Below are 17,482 nucleotides of genomic sequence, written 5' to 3' on the forward strand. Positions count from 1 at the left end.
CCCGGAGACCCGGCTCCCCAGAGACCCCGCGACTTTTTGCCCCGGCAGGTTTTGTGCCAAATTTCCCACGTCCGTGGCGGGGGGCGCCGGGGGGGCCTGCCCCGAGGCGGCCCTGGCTCCGGAGGCAATCCACCACCGGCCCAGACAGGCCCTGCTGCCTTGTGAAGGTTACAAGCCGCGCTCTTGAAATATGCCTCGGCAGGTTCCCCCCGTAATATTTTGGCTCCGTATCGATCGGCGCTGCCTGGCTGTGCTTCCACTGCAATTTCGGGTAGTAAATCAGCGCGGCGCAGCCCCTCCTCCCCGCTCTCCATTGGCGGCCGGAGCCCCCCGGCCCCCGCTCATTGGCCCTCCCGCGGGCGCCGAGCTTTACATAAAGGCCCGCTCGCTTGGCCAGACTCATCCAAAGCCGGGGAGAACCGGACCCGGAGCCGGCCGAGCGGCACCGGCCCTTGCGGGGCGCGTCGAAGCCAGCGGCTGCGGGATGCGCTCCCGTCGGCGCGGGGGCGCCGGGCAGCCCCCCTGGCCCGTGAGTAGGAGCGCCGGCCTCCCGCGCTGGCTGCCACCAGCCCCGCCAACTTTCCCGGGGACTTTTGGGTGGCGTGGGAAGTCGGGAGGCGCGCGGGGACGTGGGGTGCCCGGCATGGGGCACAGGTGGAGAGGAGGATGGGGGCACTGACGGGGGTTGACCAGGCTCGGGGCGACGGAGCTGCGGTTTGGGGGCTGCTGTGAGGTGCCGGGGGGGAAGCAGAGAGGGGAGAGGGGACGATTCCTCTCTCCAGAGGCAGCTGCACTTGGTTGTTTCCAAGCCCAAAGGGGGCCGGGGGCTGCAGGAGAGGGGCTGCCTGCGGGTCCCCCTGCGCCTGCCCATGCAGGGAAGGGTGGCAGGTGTGATGGTGGCGCTGGGGGCGGGCGGCGGAGCCCCCCAAGGACCCAGCGTCCCTTCGGGCTGTGCTCGGAGACTAAGGTGACTGCTCGTCTCCACACTGCATTAGCAGCTGCTGGCTGAGCCCCAGCGTGCTGGGGCCGGCTCCGAGGAGCCCTGCGCTGGCCGGAGCTGCAGGACCCGGGGGCTACTGGGCCCATCCGAGCCAGCCACAGTGGGATGCGCCACCCAGGCTGGGGGACACTGCGGGAGAGGGGCTGCCGGTCTGCGGGACACCTCCCACCCCCAGCGGTCCCCTGCCCGGCCAATGCGCAGTGGCAGCCTGGGAAGGGCAGGAAGGGGCGTACGATGTCACGGGGGCACACGGGGTGTGATGTCATGGGGCGATATGTTGTCAGTGCCGCGGGGGATGTATGATGCGGCAGCGGTGCCAGGCGGTCGCTGTGGCCCGGGACAGGCGGCCACTGCAGCGGGGCATGGCTGGGGCACGCGGTGGTGTCGCAGGGGCCTGTGCTGCGGGGTGGCCGCGAGACCCTGCTCGCCGGGGGCTGTGCGGACAGCCTGGGTTGTGCACGCCCCAGTGGTGGGCCACGGGCTGTGGGTCACAGGGACGCACAGGCTGGCTGCCCTGGGGACAGCAGTGAGGGGCTCTATGGGGTGCCTGATCCATCCTCCCTGCCCTGCATGGGCCGCATCCTGCCAGCCCTGCACGCCCGGGCCGCCACCACCAGCCCCATTTCCCCCCCAGCAGCCACGCGTGGGGACGGCCAAACCCCAGCAGGGAGCAGCCCCATGTCCCCCACGCTCCCAGCACCCCAGTCCCACGGCACTGGCCCTGCAGGCACAGCCCTGGCATGCCGGTGAGGGCTGCCCCACGGATCCTGACCCGTGCACGCCCCGGGAGCAGCTCACACACGGAGAGGGCAGGGAAAGCCCTGGCCGCCCAACCCCAGCCCCACTGCACCCTGCGTGGGTGCTGGTGCCCCATGCCACTCGCTTGCCCGGTGCGGGGACCAGGGCAGGCTCCCGGGGTGACCGCGGCTCCAGGGTGACCTTGCCACCGGGTGCTGCGCCAGGAGCCAGGCCGGGACAGGGCTGAGCTGTGCGTGCGGGGCCCCGTGGCCTCAAGCCACCCCGAGGTGAGGTCTCCTGCTGGCTCCGTGGTGCTACCAGCAGCAGCCTGGGAGAGCCATGGGGCCTTTCCCGGTCACAAGGCGAGGCCGTCCTCCCTTTCCAAAACAGCCTGGCTCCGGGCCGCGCAGACCCCCCCTGTGGCACCGAGCACCGGATCCACAAGGAAAGGCCTTTTGTCTCCAATCAGGAACATTGTTTCCTCCTGGAAAGGCTCCATCCAGCTTGGAGGATTTCAGCTGCAGCTGGATGGGGTGGGGGGGCACCGGGGGAACGGGCCAACCTGCGGCGAGCCAGAGATGGAGGGGGAAGCAGGGCAGGGAGAGCCCGGCCGGCTGCCCGGGAAGAGCCACCCATCCACCACGGGGACGCGGAGGGGAGCGTGCGGCGATCTGCAAAGGGCTCCCAGGCTGCATCGGCCCGGGGAGCCTCTGTGGCCACCCTGCTCCCATGCACCCGTCCCTCCGCGCGCGGGCAGCTCTCTCCCATGCTCGCTTCGCTGAGCTCGGCCCGGTGCTGCAAGGCAGGGGGACGGTGACAGCCCTGGCCAAGGCGCCTCCACGCCGGGGACACTTGGTGGGTCCCACAGCACAGGCCGGCAGAGGGGGGCTCCAACCCCTGCCCACCCCGTGGGGCCAGGGGCTATTCCTGCGCTCGGGGGACGGCATGGCCGGGAGCACCCAGGGACTGGTGTCACCAGCGCAGGCAGCATGGCTCCTGCCCAGGGCAGGCTGGGCTCCCCAGCCATCTATCCCCCCGGGGATGCCAGAGCAGGACCTGCTGCTTTTGCTCCCACCTGGAGCTGGACAGCGGTCTGAGCCCGCAGCCCAGAGAGGCTCGGCACTGGGCTCCCCTCCTCCTCCGGAGGGGACTGCCTGGCGTGCGGCAAGGGGCAGCTGTCCTCAGTGCCACCTCACTCGTCACCCGCGCTACAGCCAGGTCAGAGCCAGCTCCAAAACCTCCGCAGCCTTGCCAGCAGTGCTGGCAGGCTCCGTCCTCCGCAGTCCAGGTTAATTGAGCCTCTCCTCCCAGTCTCCTGTTCCTCCAGCATCTCCTTCCCTTCCCCGGCCACATCCGCGTGCAGACACCTTCCCGGCCAGCCTGGGAGGAGCCCAGCCAAAAGCCCCAGGGAGAGGCAGCGTCAGCAGGGCAGGAAAGCGAAGCACACCGGAGTCCCCTGCCAGCGCGTCCCCCGTCCTCCCTGTGGCCTTTCCCAGCTCCAGAGGACCGGGCTACCAGGAGATGGGGTCACCAGCCAGGCAGATACCCGGCTCCCCTGGCCCTGCCAAGACCATGGGCAGTGCTGGCCACCACGGCTCGCCAGGACCTTGGGTGCCCTGCAGGGCAGAGCGAGCTGCGGTATGCCGGGCGTCTTGGAGCGGCAGAGCAGGGAGGTGTGCCCGGCCTCAGGGTCCCCGCATGCCCGTGGAGCCAGAGCCGTCTCCTCCGGAGCTGAGGGTGCGGGTCTCTTGCAGGTGCCCAGGATGCTGGCACTGTGCCTGGCGTCCCTGGCCTGCCTCGCCGAGGGCTCCCAGCGCAGCGAGCCCATGTTCGCGGCCGTCACCCACCACCTCCTCCCACCCGACTATGACAGCAACCCCACGCAGCTCAACTACGGTGTGGCTGTCACCGACCTCGATGCCGACGGCAACTTCGAGATCGTGGTGGCTGGGTGAGTGCAGGCAGCCCATGCGCAGCCCCTCAGCAGCCCCGCGCTGCTGCCGCTTCTCCTCCCGGCCGCAGCTGCCCGTGTCGCGGGCTCACAGCCCTGCAGGCAGAGTTTTCCTCCTTCCCCTGCAAATCTCCCTGCTTGCTCCAACTTGCCTGTTCCTCGGGCTGTTTTGTTTTTGAGGCAAGCCTTCGGGACAGGAGGCCGTGGATCTGGGCTCTGCTGGGTGGCAGGGTCCCACGGCAGCTGCAGGAGCCCTGTGGCAGGGTTGGGCTGGTGGAGGCCCTCTGTGCCCGGCTGCGGCACTGCCCATTGCCCAGGGCCCAGCTGGGACCCCTAATACCCCCATCCCCTCCACCTGCCCCCCGGGACATCGCCGGGAACATTGCCAGCCTGGAGCCTGCACGGAGCTGGGGCCAGGTCCCCTCGCCCGGGCCTGGCCAGCGCCGGCAGCCCTGCGCTGCAGGGTGGTGGCAGCTGCCCCACGGCCGGGGCCGCCCCGCAGTGCGGAGCCAGCGTGTCCCCGAGCCGGCTCGGCTCCGCTGACAGGACTCAGCGCTCTCCTGAGATTCGGTTAATTGGCTGGAGGTTTTTTATAGCCCTTTATTGGTGTGATGGCTCGGAAGGGCTGACAGGAACCAGCGAGGCAGGGAGCCACGCGCTCCCACGGCCCCCAGCCCTCCGCCACCGCCGCGGAGCCAGCGGCATGCAGACCAGCTGCTGCCCCGCAGCTCCAGCCTCGGCCATGGCTGGGGAAGGGCGCCCAGGCTCTGCATGCATGCAGCGGCACGGCCGCAGAGCCGGGTACACCCATGTGTCCGTGCACGGCACGCAGCGTGGGTGCACAGAGCCCGCCACGGGGCAGCCGCAGGGGCCCTGGCAGCTGCAAGCAGGCAGCCAGCGGGGGACAGCGGTGGCAGAGGCCAGCTCTGCCCATCGCCGGCCGAGACCTGCAAGCGTCGCCCTGGGGCAGCGGCAGCCATGTCCCGCTGCCGGCGGAGGAGCACCTGGCCGCAGCGCGCGGCCTCGCCGAGCAGAGGATGGCTCTCCCTCATTAGCGTGGCGCGTGATGCCTGGGGGGGCTGCCTGGAGGGCAGCACGAGCACGGCCACGTGCCGCAGCCCCGCGCAGCATGGGTACCACTGGTGGATGTGACCTGTGCCCAAAGGGGGCTGCCGGAGTGAGGGCTACTGAGTGGGCAAGGGGCACCGGGTCTGGCCCAGGGAGGCGCTGGGCTGCTGCTCTCAGCCAGGCTGAGCCAGGCAACTTCTGCAGCTGGCAGCGGTTTTGCAAGCAGCTGCAGCGCCTGTTGTGTAACTTGTTTATCAGCGCGTGGGGCAGGAGCGCTGTGGGGCCCAGCGCCTGGAGAGGATCTGCCTTGCACGCAGGCTTCCCTGGCCCCGCGCAAGGGCTTCGTGCAGGGCCCTGCTGGCTCCTGCCCCGGTGCCACTCACGCCGTCGCCCCGCAGGTACAACGGCCCCAACCTGGTGCTGAAGTATGACAGGGCCCGGGGGCGGCTGGTGAACGTGGCGCAGGACGAACGCGGCTCCCCTTACTATGCGCTGCGGGACCGCCAGGGCAACGCCATCGGCGTGGCAGCCTGCGACATCGACGGCGATGGCCGCGAGGAGGTCTACTTCCTCAACACCAACAACGCCTTCTCCGGTGAGCCCCGTGCTGTGGGAGCCCCGGCGGCGCCGGGAGGGGGGACCCCGGCCTGTGACCTTTGGCGCGTGAGGGATGCGTGCGGGCTGGAGTTAATTTCTCACTTGAGCGGCTCCATTGATTGATGGCAGCGCGGGCGGGACGCTGAGCACGGCCAGCTGCTGAGTCAGCGCTTCCCGTGCCCTCCCCGTGGCCCTCCGAGCGGGACGGCGGCCGCTCGAACCGGGGCCCGCGGCACCCCGCAGCCAGGGGCCATGCCACTGCTCTGCTGGCCTGATCCTGCCCCCCCAGGTGCAAAACTCGGAGGGAACTGGCATCCACCCAGCCCCGGGGCCGGACATCCCCCAGAGCCACACCACGCTGAGCCGCCCGGCCCCTCTCTGCCCCACATCCCCGTCCCAGCAGCCCGACCTCCAGGCGGTGGATCCGTCTTCCTGACACTCCTAATTACCCGGGCTGGCAGTGGCTGCCGGCGCGCCCATCCCTAAATCAGGCACTGCCATCGGTGCTGTCACGGGCAGCGCGGCTCGCTGCCGGTGCCTGGCACCGCATCGATTTTGCCTTCCCGGGGATGATGTACGGGGCTGTGCCCCGCCGGGGCACATTTTACCTTAATGAGCTGATTCTTCTGCGCGTCTCCCGACGGCCCTTACGGGTCGCGGGGGCTCCGAGAGAGATGGCTCCAGCCCCGCTGCACTGCCCCAGTGCTGGTGGCCAATGGTGGGGATGGAGCAAGGGTTTGGGGCACCATGCTCGGGGAAAGGGCACCCCTTCCCCATCCTCCCTTCACCGCTGGGCACCCTGGCACTGATGCCCTCCTCCAGCACCCTGGGGAGCAAGCGAAGGGCCAACACCCCAGGGGTATGTCCAAGGGGCTGCCCTGGCCCCCGTCGACCGCCGCTCTCCCCCAGGCATGGCCACCTACACGGACAAGCTCTTCAAACTCCGCAACGGGCGCTGGGAGGACATCCTGAGCGATGAGGTGAACCGGGACGTGGCCAGCCGCTTTGCCGGGCGCTCGGTGGCCTGCGTGGACAGGACGGTGAGCAGGCAGGGCACGGCGGGCCGGGGGCTGCCGCCGGGCCCGCGAGCCAGCTGCTGCACCGGGGAGCCAGCAGCGCTGTCTCGCCACCCGGCAGGGCTGTGGGCACCCCCCCGCCTGCCCGCCCGCGGCTGTCAAGTCTCCGGGCGCCTGTCCGCGCGGTTGCCGCTGGCTGATAAACGCGCCTGTCGAGGTGATTTATGTTCCTGTCACCTGCTCTTTCTTCTTCCTCCTCCTCCAGCAGTTTGTTTCCCAACGATTATCACTAAATCAGGGCCCAGCTGCTGCACGGGACGGGGGGGGGGCAGCGGGGGAGCAGGGGGCCCCAGTTGAGCCCCGGTGCAGGCAGGCCCTCTGCAGGGACCCAGGGCCGGCAAGGGGCGGCATGGCCATCCCCAGTCTCCCCAGGTGCTTTTAGCCGCGGTGGCACGGCCCGTGCACTGAGGGGGCGAGCAGCAAGGACCCGCACCAGCAGCCAGCCCCACGCCCAGGCCGGCCCCGGGACAGGGGCTCCGGGTCACCCGGGACCCAGCCCTCCGCCGCAGCTGGGGCCTCAACCCAGCGGAGCAGGGCGAAGCTGCTGCCTCCACGCAGGCCCTGAGGAGGTGCCGCTGGCCCGCAGGGCTCCGGCAGGTATGCCATCTACATCGCCAACTATGCCAGTGGCAACGTGGGCCCCCACGCCCTCCTCGAGATGGACGCAGCTGCCAGCGACCCTGCGCGCGGTGTCGTGGTGCTGGTGGATGTGGCCGCCGCGGCCGGCGTCAACAAGTACACAGGTACACGTGGGCGCCGGGGACCCCGGGCAGCGGTGCCGTGGCCGTGCCATGGCCCATGCCATGGCATGCAATGGCCCATGGCGTGGGCATGCAACATCCCACAGCATGGCCATTCAATGCCCCATGGCGTGGCATGCGATGGCCATGGGGTGGCATGCAACGGCCCCCGGCATGGCTTGCAACGGCCCGCAGAGTGGCGGTGCCGCCACCGTGCTTGCGCTGCCTGAATGCACCATCTAGCGGCAGCCCACGGCCCGTGGCAGGGACCACGGGGCGCCCATGCCACAGGGACCCCACTGCAGGCCACAGCCACGCTGCGCCCAGCCGGCTGCCTCTGGAGGCAGTGCCGCAGCCAGGCACGGCGGGGCGTGCATGCAGATGCCCCGCGCCGACCCACCGGGCTCGGTGGGGCCCACCGCAGTGCCCTGTCTGCACAGCGGTAAATTGTCACTAATTGGGACTGCTGTAACCATGGCGATGGCAGTGATTAGGGTTGGAAGTGACACAAGCGGCTGCCAGGCCCAATTAGCTCCTGATTAGAGAGATTGAAGGGGGGCGGCAGGCACGGCGGGGCGGCAGGGAGCACCCTGGGTGAGGAGGGGGGCGCCCGGGAGGGATGTTCAGGGTGGGCAGTGCCCCGTGGGGGTGCCGGGTCTGGTTCCCCACCGCCCCCATGGGGCACAGCGCCGGCTGCCCCCCTCACCCCAGGCCCGCTGTCCCCAGGCGGCCGCGGGGTGGCCGTTGGCCCCATCCTGAGTGACAGCGCCTCCGACATATTCTGCGGGAACGAGAACAGCCCCAACTTCCTCTTCCACAACCAGGGGGACGGGACCTACCGGGACGTGGCAGCCGCTGTGGGTGAGTGGGGCCAGGCGGGCGCTCGCCGAGCTGGAGGGAGGGCGCTGGTAATTGCAAGCCCCAGTGATTGCAGGGGCTTGGTGAGACATGTCAGGGCATCCATCAGCACCACACAGGCACCGGCCACAGGGGGAGGATGGGTCTGGCATGGGGAGCGGGCTGGCCTTGCCATCTCCCCCATCCCCTCGCTGCTCCACAGGCCTGGACGACCCCTACCAGCACGGACGCGGCGTGGCGCTGGCCGACTTCAACCGCGACGGCCGCTTGGACGTGGTCTACGGGAACTGGAATGGGCCCCACCGCCTCTACCTGCAGGCGGGGGCCCCCGGGCGTGTGCGATTCAGGGTGAGAGCCGCGGTGGGGGCTGGGGCTGGGGGCCTTGAGGAGTCGCGGCTCCCCCCGCTCCACCCTCGGGCCCCAGTTCCTGGCGGGGAGGCGAAGCAGACCCCCAAAGTGGGATGCAGCGCCCCATCCTGCTGCAGCCCCACGCCCCCAGGCAGCCCATGCCTGTCCCCCACCCAGGACATCGCCACCCCCAAGTTCTCCATGCCATCCCCCGTCCGCACTGTCATCGCCGCTGACTTCGACAATGACCAGGAGCTGGAGGTTTTCTTTAACAACATCGCCTACCGCGGCTCCTCCGCCAACCGCCTCTTCCGGTAGGACCCCCCTTGCGGCGTGGCCCCATGCTCCCACCGGAGAGGCCGAGCGGTCCAGGCACTGCTGATAAAATGCGCCGTGATGGAGCTGTTCCCAGTGTCATTACCACGCGCTGCCAGCCGTGCCTGCGGCGGCCCCCTGGGCCCCCGCACCACTGGTTCGCCGCCGCTGTGAATTGCGGGGAGTTGCTGCCGTTCACCCCTGCCTGTGCTCCGCAGGCTCATCCGCCGGGAGCACGCGGACCCCGTCGTGGAAGAGCTGAACCCCGGGGACGCGCTGGAGCCCGAGGGACGGGGCACGGGTGGGTGTCCCCAGCCCCTCACAGGGCAGGCCCTGGGGGGGGGCTCGGCACGGCGGTGATGCTCAGACGCTTTGCACAAAAACCTTCCTCTCTCCCCACGCCAAAAGATGTTGGCAGCGCCAGCCCCCAGCACCCAGCGGCACCCACTGCACAGCCCTTTCTGCCTGCTGCCACCTCCAGCAGCTCCCTGGAGTTTGCAAACGGACCTATCTGGCCTGGGCAGCCCCAGACCTGCTCTCCCTTTGGGAGGGAGCCAGGAGATCCGCTGTGTCCCAGAGCCCCCCTCTCCCCGTCCCCATCCCCGTCCCACCAGCCTGCAGAGCACAGCACGCCTGGGGAGGCTGCACCCGCGCGGGGCTCACCCCATGTCCCCCTGCCTCCCCGGCGGCCAGCAGCAGGGCTGGCGGGCAGAGATGGCCCGGGGCACGGCCTCATCCTCTCCTTGCAGGTGGCGTGGTGACGGACATCGATGGAGACGGGCTGCTGGACCTGATCCTGTCCCACGGCGAGTCCATGGCGCAGCCGATCTCCATCTTCAAGGGCACCCAAGTGCGTCCAGCGGGGGGTCCCCATGCTGCCCCCATCCCTCCCCCTGTCACCTCTCCCAGCTCAGCCGCCCTGCGCTGTCCCTCCCGCGCAGGGCACTGGCAACAACTGGCTGCGCGTGATCCCCCGCACCCGCTTCGGGGCCTTCGCCCGGGGGGCCAAGGTGGTGCTGTTCACGCGGCGCAGCGGCGCCCACCTGCGTGTCATCGACGGCGGATCGGGGTACCTCTGCGAGATGGAGCCCGTGGCACACTTCGGCCTGGGTGAGCCCGTCCCCAGCACCCCCACGGGCAACGCAGCCCAGGGACCCCTGCAGGGTCGGGCTGCGAGGGGCGGCTTTGCCTTACCGGCCCGCCCCGAGGCGCCCCATGATGGGCCGCCCACCCACAGGACGCGATGAAGCCAGCAGCCTGGAGGTGACGTGGCCCGACGGACGGGTGGTGGTGCGAGCCGTGGCCAGCAGCGAGACCAACTCTGTCCTGGAGATCCCCTATCCCCCGGACGCGGAGGAGCCGCTCGCATCCGCCCCGGTGGAGGTGAGGGTCAGGACGTGGGGAGCGGGGATGCTTGGGAGGGGTGGAAATGAGGGGCTGGGCTCTGCTGAGCGTGCAGCTGCCCCAGGCTGATCCCTCTGCCCTCGCGGTGGTGTGTGCTTCTCCCCTCATGCAGTGCGGGCAGGGATTCTCCCAGCACCAGAGCGGACGCTGCATAGGTGAGTGGCCGCGGCTGCAAGCGTCCCAGGCGGGTGCATGGCTGGCACGGGGCCGCCCGGCGCAGCCGCCTCACACCGGGGCCCTTCTTGCAGACACCGACGAGTGCACTGAGTTCCCCTTCGTCTGCCCCCGGGACAAGCCCATCTGCATCAACACCTATGGCGGGTACCGCTGTCGCAGCAACAAGCGCTGCGGCCGGGGCTTTGAGCCCAACGAGGACGGCACTGCTTGCGTGGGTGAGTGACAGCGGGGCCAGCCGCCCCCAGCCCTGCGCCGGCGGGCAGCAGCAGCCCCACGCGGCCCCGTGGCACCTCTGTGTGATGGTGGTTCACCCCCGCCAAAGGCCAGGCCTCCTCCTGCGACCCGCCGGGCGGCCACCAAGCCGCCCGCACCCCCAGCTCCACACCCACTTGCCCTGTGCCTCCCGCCGAGCCACCACTGACTCCCCTTCTCTCTCTCTCTCTCTTTCTCTCTCTTGCTCCTTCTCTCATTCTCTGTGCAGCTCAAGTAGCCTTTTTTGGGGGATACCCCTCCGCCGGGAGCTGGCCCTGGCCCCCCCATGGTGCCCTCCTCCCTCTAGGCCTCGGACTCTGCCTTTGCCTCTATGCACTTTAACCCTTGCCCGTAACGTGCCAGAGCAGCCTTGGCGGAAGGACCGGCCGGCCTCTGCCCGTCTCTTTCTCTCTCTCTCTCTCTCTCTCTCTCTCTTTCTCTCCATGTCGAACTGCCCTGCAGCTGCCCTGGACGCGCCGGCTGTGCCGCGGTGGGCAGCCAACGTCGGGAAGGGCACGGAGCCGCCGGGCGCCGGCCGCCACCGGCCCGGCTGTGGAGCCGTGCAGGACTCACCCCTTGCATGTTTTCTGGGAAAACAGCCAGGGCAGCGCCCCTGTGCCCCCTCGCCGGTGCCTCCTCGCCCGAGCTCTCCCCTTGCAAAGCCAGCGCCTCCCGGGCGGTCGCTTGCTCCGTCAACTCGATACTGTACCATGTGCCTGCTGGTTTGGCCTGCGACGTGTGTGCTTCACCCGCCCCCTCCTCGGTGACGGGGACCCCCCTCCCCGGACCAGGTCGGGGAGGGTCCCCCCAGGCCCTGCAGGGGGAGGACCCCCCTGGTTTGTTTTTTAATGTATTGACCCCACTGTTTGGAGTCGGACCCTGCTCAGTCTTCCAGCCCCTCTCCTGGAGAATCCCCCCAATAAACTATATACTATTAGCCCAGCATGCTGAGCTGTGCGGGGCAGGGCTGAGCCCACATGCCCCGCACCCTGGCATGGGGCGCCCTGGCTGCACGGGGAGGGGGGTCCAGCATGGGGAGCACCCCGAGCACCACCAAGCACCACAAAACAGGGGCTGGCAGAAGCTTTTCGGAGCCCCGGTGGGCCGGTGCAGGGAGGGGCAGGACGGGTCACAGGGGGGTGAGTATCCGGGGCCGGCAGGGTGGCAGTGCAGGGCACCCACCCCCTGCCCCTGCCCCTGCCCCGTGCGGGGCCCTGAATGTGCTGCACTGCGCCGGGGAACAGGGACAGTTTCCTGGGGTCCCCATCCATGCTCAAGTCCCTAGTCAGCCCAAAACACAGGGGTCAGCACAGACAGATGCTGGCAGCTGTGCAGGAGTTATCAGGGTGAGGAGGCATCTGTCACTGGCAGCCGTGGGGACAAGCTGCTGCAGGACCTCTGCTGCACTGCGTGGGTGCAGGGATGCCCATCAGGGAGCTGCCTTCATGGCCCAGCTTCACGCAGTCCCGGGGCCAGGACCAACCCTGTCCCTGCCCCATGACCCCCCCACCCCCACCCCGTGCCCATCTCTGCCCTGTGCCTTCCTTGCTCTGGTCTGCAGCATAGCTCCCTGTCCCCACGTCCCCCCTGCCGGATGAGCCCCTGGCGCTCCTGTTTCTCCGCAGGTCTGACCCTTTCCCCTTCTTTTCCAGACACAGACGAGTGCCAGGCACAGCCAGGCCCCTGCGACCACGTCTGCCACAACAGCCCCGGCTCCTTCCACTGCCACTGCCACCGCGGCTTCACCCCAGGCGCGGCTGGACGCTGCCTGCGCAGCTAGCCTGCCCCTGCGGGCCCGGGCGCCACTGCCACCCGGAGCGCCTGCCGCAAGCGGGGCCAGCCTGGCCCCGGCCCCAGCCGTCACCCCCCCTCGAGCCCAGCCCAGCTAGGCCAGGGCCAGCCTGCTGAATAAACCGCGTCCCGCACCAGTGCTGTTGCCCAGGTAGCTGCCCCGTGGGGAGGTGCCCTGCTGGGGCTGTCCCGCTGCACTGCCCCATCCATGTGCCAGGACAGCCCGCTCTGCGATGCCATGAGAGGGCGCGAGTCCCCTGGCACAGAGCACAGCAGGGATGAGGTCCCATCCAGGGCTCCTGCCCAGCCCGGCTCCATGCCCCCCGCCCGGCGTCGCCCTGTCCCCCCGACGCAGGAGGAAGCAGGGCGGGCAGCAAGGGACGAAGCGTGGGGTTTATTGTGGGAGGTTTCCATGCAGAGGTGCCTGAGTGGGAGCCATGGGGCCAGTCACCCCGCAGGCGCACGATGGCAGAGCCAAAAGGGAGCCCACGGGGCCCAGCTCTCCCTCCGGCACCCCAAGAGAGCGACGCCAGCTCAGCGCAGCTCAGCACCCAGGCAGGGGCTCTTCACAGGGTCCCTTTTCCTCCCATCATCCGACCCTGGCCCACAAACCTCCACCTGGCCCCACACCTTACAGCCAGGCCTGGGCACCCCTCTGGGCCCCCACTGCAGGCTGCCATGTCCATACGGCCCCACTGGCCCCCAGCCAGGCCAGGCCAGGCTGCACGGCCGGGTCCTGTGGCCGGAAGGGCTGAGACGAGGCGTTTCTGCAAGGCTCACACTTCTCCGAGTTGTGGGCATCGCTGGGGAAGCAGGGCCCTGGGCCACGCTGCTGCTGTGGGGCAGCGCTTTGGCTGCCGGGGGCTAAGCAAGCGGGAGGGAGGGTGTCCATGCCACAGCCCTGTGCTGGGGCACCCGAGCAGCACTGCGGGGCTGCGGCAGCCTGGCAGGGGCACTTCATGCTGCAGGGGAGCGACAGGCACATGCAGGACGCTTGGGCAGGGAAGAGCTCGGCAGGACGAGGCTCCACCAGGCACCGTCCCGAGGGGGAGCAGGCTGGGGGGCAGCGGGGTCAGGACGCTGCTGGCAGCCAGGCACAGACCCCCATCTCATAGCTCAGCCTCTGCCATGCAGGGCTGTGCTGGGCCGTGCATGGAGCCCGGGAAGAGCGTGGCACAGCTGCAGGAGCCTGCCCAGCGCCGCATCACCCTGCCCACACTGCGGGGCTTGGGGCTGGGGAGCTGGCACCAGCCCAGGGCCGGCTGGGGATGGCCAGATGGGTCAGGGCAGGGTCTGGGGCATGCGCACAGCACCGTCATGCAGATGGAGCAGCCCCAGGGCTTTGCCACACGCCCTGGGCATCAGGCGCACAGCAGCTGAGGCTGCCCCGCAGCACCAAGGGCAGGACGCCCAGGCAAGGGGGAGCAGCAGCAGGGGCTGGCAGTGCCCGTGGGCATCAGGACAAGATCCCCTCCCCTTAGCCCTTCCTGGGGCTCTGTGGGTCCCACTGCTCCCTGAGGCATTGCACACAGCTCACTGCCAGCTGGGGCTGCCCAAGGCAGAGCCAGAGCCTTTGCTTGGGGCAGAGAGAGTGGTGCAGGGCACCCCAGAGGGCTGTGGAGGCCCTATGGCAGAGGTCTGGCTCAGCAGGCAGCACCAGGAATGCCCCAGCACCAGCCCCTGCCCACAGTGGGTCTGAGCGGGGCCAGAGCTGCTGCAGGAGGCACGTTGCAGCAGGGGGTGGGCAGCCCCCGTGGGCAGCCCTGGCCTCCCCTGCCGCCCGCCCTGGGCTCAGAAGCGGGTGCTCTGGTAGTGCAGCCTGCGGATCTCCAAGAGGCCACTGTCCCGGCAGTACGAGTCCCCGCGGGGACTCCCTGCCAGTCACCGGCTGCCTGCGCCGCCTCCCCCACCACCACTGCTGCTGCTGGAGCTGCTGCTGCTGGAGCTGCCACTGCTGCACCGGTCCTCGTAGATGGAGATCTCGATCTGGGCCCCCGCTAAGGAGTAACGCCAGTCACAGACCCACCGCCCTATTGCCCAGGACCTGCTCCCAGGCCCCCCCACCCATTGTCCCTGTCCCCCCCGCAGCAATATCCTCCCAGCATCTCTCCCCGTCGCACCTCCCAGCTGCCCAGAAGATACAACCCTCATGCCACGCTCCAGGGGGTCAGTGAGCAGCAGTCCCCGCGGCGCGTAGATCTTCTCGTTCTGCTCCTGGATGTACTTGGAGATCTTCTTCAGGACCTGTGGGCCCAAGAACAGATGCTCAGCCCTGACACTCCCCCTGCCAACCCCGCAGCAGCCACGTGCTCTGCCCAGCTCCCGGGACTCCTGCTCTGAGCAGGAGCCCCTCCTGCTCTCCCGGAGCTGGGAGGGGACTTGCAGCCCCTGTCCTGAGTGCTGTCAGTGCTGCCCAAGCAGCCAGGCTCTGTGCCTTCCCCATGCCACACGCAAGCTGGTATCACCGGCACTGAGGCCGTGCAGCCATGCCCGTCCCCAAACCCTCTCCCAGGCCTCAGCACCTTCTCATAGTGCGTCTCCATGCAGAGAAAGATGAAATAGGCGGTAGCACAGGCCAGGCACCCCTCCAGGTATGAGCTGCCCCCGATCTTCTCCGCCTCTTCGTAGAAGCTGTTAAGTGTTTTCACCGTTTCCTCAAAGAGCTGGCGCTCGATCTAGAGCAGAGACTGGGGTGAAGACAAGTCTGGGACGACTGGGAGGGTGCTCAGCCCTCTCCTCCTTCCTCAGCTGGTGTCTCAGCTCCCAGTCCCCTGCCCACTACCCATGCTGAGGCCAGCTGAACATGGAGCTCTCTGCCGGAGCCACCCAGTCCCTCGTAGCACCCAAACCCCCGCAGCCCCGGTCCCCGGCACTCACAGCCCCGTGCTGTGCACACAGCGGCAGCTACAGGGCCGGGCAGCGCCTGCCCACGCGAAGCAGGCACCAGCCGCGGACTCCCATGCCACCTCCACACAGGCAGGGGGGCTGTGACAGCACGCACTCTGCCCTTAGGGGCTGCCCTGCAATCCAGCTGTTCAGCACAGCTGGCTCAAGGCCAAACAACACCCCCTGGGGGGGGACCTCTCCCTGCTCTCCCTCCCCCCTGAGCCCCGTAGGTCGCAGAACAAGGGCACCCCATAGCCCTGCTGGCCTACCCTGCTCTCCAGCTCGGGGGGGAACTTGGTCTGGAACTGGCACGTGGTGCCGTCGCTGTAATCCCGCTGCACGAAGACCTTGGTGGCCAGAGATGCACTGCGCCTCAGCTCCTGCAGGCTGTGCACCTGGGGAGGCGGCAGGGTGAGCCAGTGCCTAGCTGGGGCCCGGGGCCGGTGGGCAGGGGAGAGGGCCGGCACCCTTCCGGCAGAGGGGCGAGCCCCCCTTGCAGCCACCGCCAGCGCCAGGCACTCAGGGGGATGCTAGGAGAATGGGCAATACCCCCTCCGAGGCAGATAACACTGCTCCCCAGACATCCCCACTGCTCAGAGCTGCTCTGCGGCTCCCTGGGAGCAGCCTCTCTCCCATCAGAAGTAGCTCCGCATTTCTCAGTCCCAGTCCCTCGTCACCCTCAGGGAGCGGGCTGGCCCCAGGGAGCCTAGTGTGGGGGTCACGGGGCCGGGGGCAGCTGGGGAGCAGGGCGCCGGTGGCACAGGGTGCGGCGCGTGCCATTCCCCAGGCATCAGGGTGCTGGGGGACCCACACTGCAGCGCGGGAGCTGCGGGGGGCCCCAACCGGGCCTGTCCCACCAGCAGGAGCAACGTGGTGCAGCTGCTGGAGCATGTGCTTGCATGCGTGCCCTGTGCTGGTGCGTGTCCTTGTGCGTGCACCGGCCACCGTGTATGTGACTCCGTGTCCCTGCTCATGCTTGTCCCCTGTGCGTGATGGCCCCGGGGTCATGGCCACAGGTGGAGAGGGGACAGCTCTGTCCCCGGCAGTGCCCCAGCGTGCGGCCGCCCGGCAGCTCACAGGCAGGAGGAGGGAAACTAGCTGAGAGCGGGGAAATGCCGGCAGCGACTCTGCAGCAGCAGCACGGTGGGGCCGGCAGGGGGTCTCTGCAGGAACAGGGATCCCCAGCCCTGCTGCCCATTGCCCAGCCAGCCCCCCAGCTGCAGCACCTCACAGCATTGGGGCCCACACCAGCCTCCCCGGGGGGCTGGGCCACAGCATGGCAGGGACGGATAGGGGATTAAGGGGGGCAGGCTTTGGCAAGCGCTCCCCTTTGTGTAGTGCGGGGCCACCTCCTGCCACGTGCCCCACAGAGCCTCTGTCCCTGTCCCCCGCGGCACCCGGGAGAGAGGCCACCCAGCTGCTCTCTGCCCCAGCCCCACACCAACCCCTCCACCCCAGTGCACTCCACACAGACACCAGCCCCACACTGAGCGTTCTGCCCCAGTGCACCCAACACAGATCTCAGCCCCATAATGACCCCCCCCGCCCATGGCACCCCACAAGGACACCAGCTCCACACCAACCCCCCTCACCCATGACACCCCACACAGGCACCAGCCCCACACCGAACACTCTGCCCTGGTGCACCCGACACAGATCTCAGTCCCATAACGACGCCCCACCCACGGCACCCTGCAAGGACACCAGTCCCACACTGACCTCCCCACCCATGGGATTCCACACTGACCCCAGCCCCACACCACCCCTCTCACCCAGGCACCGCACACAGACCCAGCCGCACAACACTTCACCCACCCGTGGCAACCCCAACAGACCCCAGTCCCACACCGACCCCCCCACCCATGAGACCCCACACGGACCTCAGCACCGAACCGACCCCTCCACCCAGGCGCCCCACACCGACCCGGCAGCCGGTGGCGGCGGTGGGGCAGAGCCGCGCGGCTCCGTGCGTCCCGGCCCAGCGCGGGCTGGGCTCCGCCGCGCCCCGGGCCGGGAGGTGCCAGCTGCCGGCGCCGGGCCCCGCCGAGCGGCCGCGCACCCACCTCGGTGGCCATGGCGCGGGGGGCGCCCCGGCGGACCGGGCCGGGCCGGGCCGGGCGGGCGGGAGCGGCGCTGTTGGCGGCGCCGATCCGGGCCGGGCCGGGCGCTGTCGGCGGGGCCGGGCGGGCGGAGCGGCGCTGTCCGCGGTGCTGCCGCGCCGCGCCGCGCCGCACCGTGCGAGCGGGCGGGACCGGCGCTGTCCGCGGTGCTGCTCTGCCGC

The 17,482-nt window shown here is 69.5% G+C and overlaps 2 protein-coding genes across 3 annotated transcripts; one reads left to right on the forward strand and one right to left on the reverse strand.

Moving 5' to 3' along the window:
• The first annotated feature begins 414 nt into the window (after positions 1-414).
• Positions 415-12,436, forward strand: CRTAC1 (cartilage acidic protein 1). 2 transcript variants are annotated; one of them, XM_026102850.2, is made up of 15 exons: positions 415-529; positions 3,493-3,689; positions 5,156-5,352; positions 6,264-6,394; positions 7,017-7,173; positions 7,897-8,031; positions 8,231-8,376; positions 8,554-8,690; positions 8,910-8,992; positions 9,441-9,541; positions 9,633-9,801; positions 9,929-10,074; positions 10,208-10,250; positions 10,344-10,487; positions 12,177-12,436. In XM_026102850.2, the coding sequence occupies exons 1-15, from the start codon at positions 485-487 to the stop codon at positions 12,302-12,304; spliced, it is 1,959 nt and encodes a 652-aa protein (XP_025958635.1). In that variant the 5' UTR covers positions 415-484; the 3' UTR covers positions 12,305-12,436. The 2 variants fall into 2 exon arrangements, with proteins under 2 accessions (XP_025958635.1, XP_025958636.1); XM_026102851.2 differs by lacking the exon at positions 12,177-12,436 and adding an exon at positions 10,754-11,455.
• Positions 12,437-12,690: 254 nt separating this feature from the next.
• Positions 12,691-17,303, reverse strand: GOLGA7B (golgin A7 family member B). Its single transcript, XM_064514095.1, has 5 exons — positions 17,265-17,303; positions 15,471-15,596; positions 14,838-14,990; positions 14,458-14,559; positions 12,691-14,301 (listed from the first exon to the last, which is right to left on the reverse strand). Exons 1-5 carry the CDS (start codon positions 17,274-17,276, stop codon positions 14,197-14,199), a joined length of 498 nt encoding a protein of 165 aa, XP_064370165.1. The 5' UTR covers positions 17,277-17,303; the 3' UTR covers positions 12,691-14,196.
• Positions 17,304-17,482: the final 179 nt, after the last annotated feature.

Source organism: Dromaius novaehollandiae, chromosome 6, assembly GCF_036370855.1.
Source record: "Dromaius novaehollandiae isolate bDroNov1 chromosome 6, bDroNov1.hap1, whole genome shotgun sequence".
Classification (NCBI taxonomy): Eukaryota; Metazoa; Chordata; class Aves; order Casuariiformes; family Dromaiidae; genus Dromaius; species Dromaius novaehollandiae.

Coding starts and splice junctions, on each gene's coding strand:
- CRTAC1 (XM_026102850.2), top strand. CDS start 485: ATGCGCTCCCGTCGGCGCGGGGGCGCCGGGCAGCCCCCCTGGCCC. Junction 9,542..9,632: donor CCATCTTCAAGGGCACCCAA/GTGCGTCCAGCG, acceptor CCTCCCGCGCAG/GGCACTGGCAACAACTGGCT. Junction 9,802..9,928: donor CGTGGCACACTTCGGCCTGG/GTGAGCCCGTCC, acceptor GCCCACCCACAG/GACGCGATGAAGCCAGCAGC.
- GOLGA7B (XM_064514095.1), bottom strand. Junction 14,991..15,470: donor CCCCCGAGCTGGAGAGCAGG/GTAGGCCAGCAG, acceptor TCTCTGCTCTAG/ATCGAGCGCCAGCTCTTTGA. Junction 14,302..14,457: donor TGGAGCGTGGCATGAGGGTT/GTATCTTCTGGG, acceptor GCGGGGGCCCAG/ATCGAGATCTCCATCTACGA.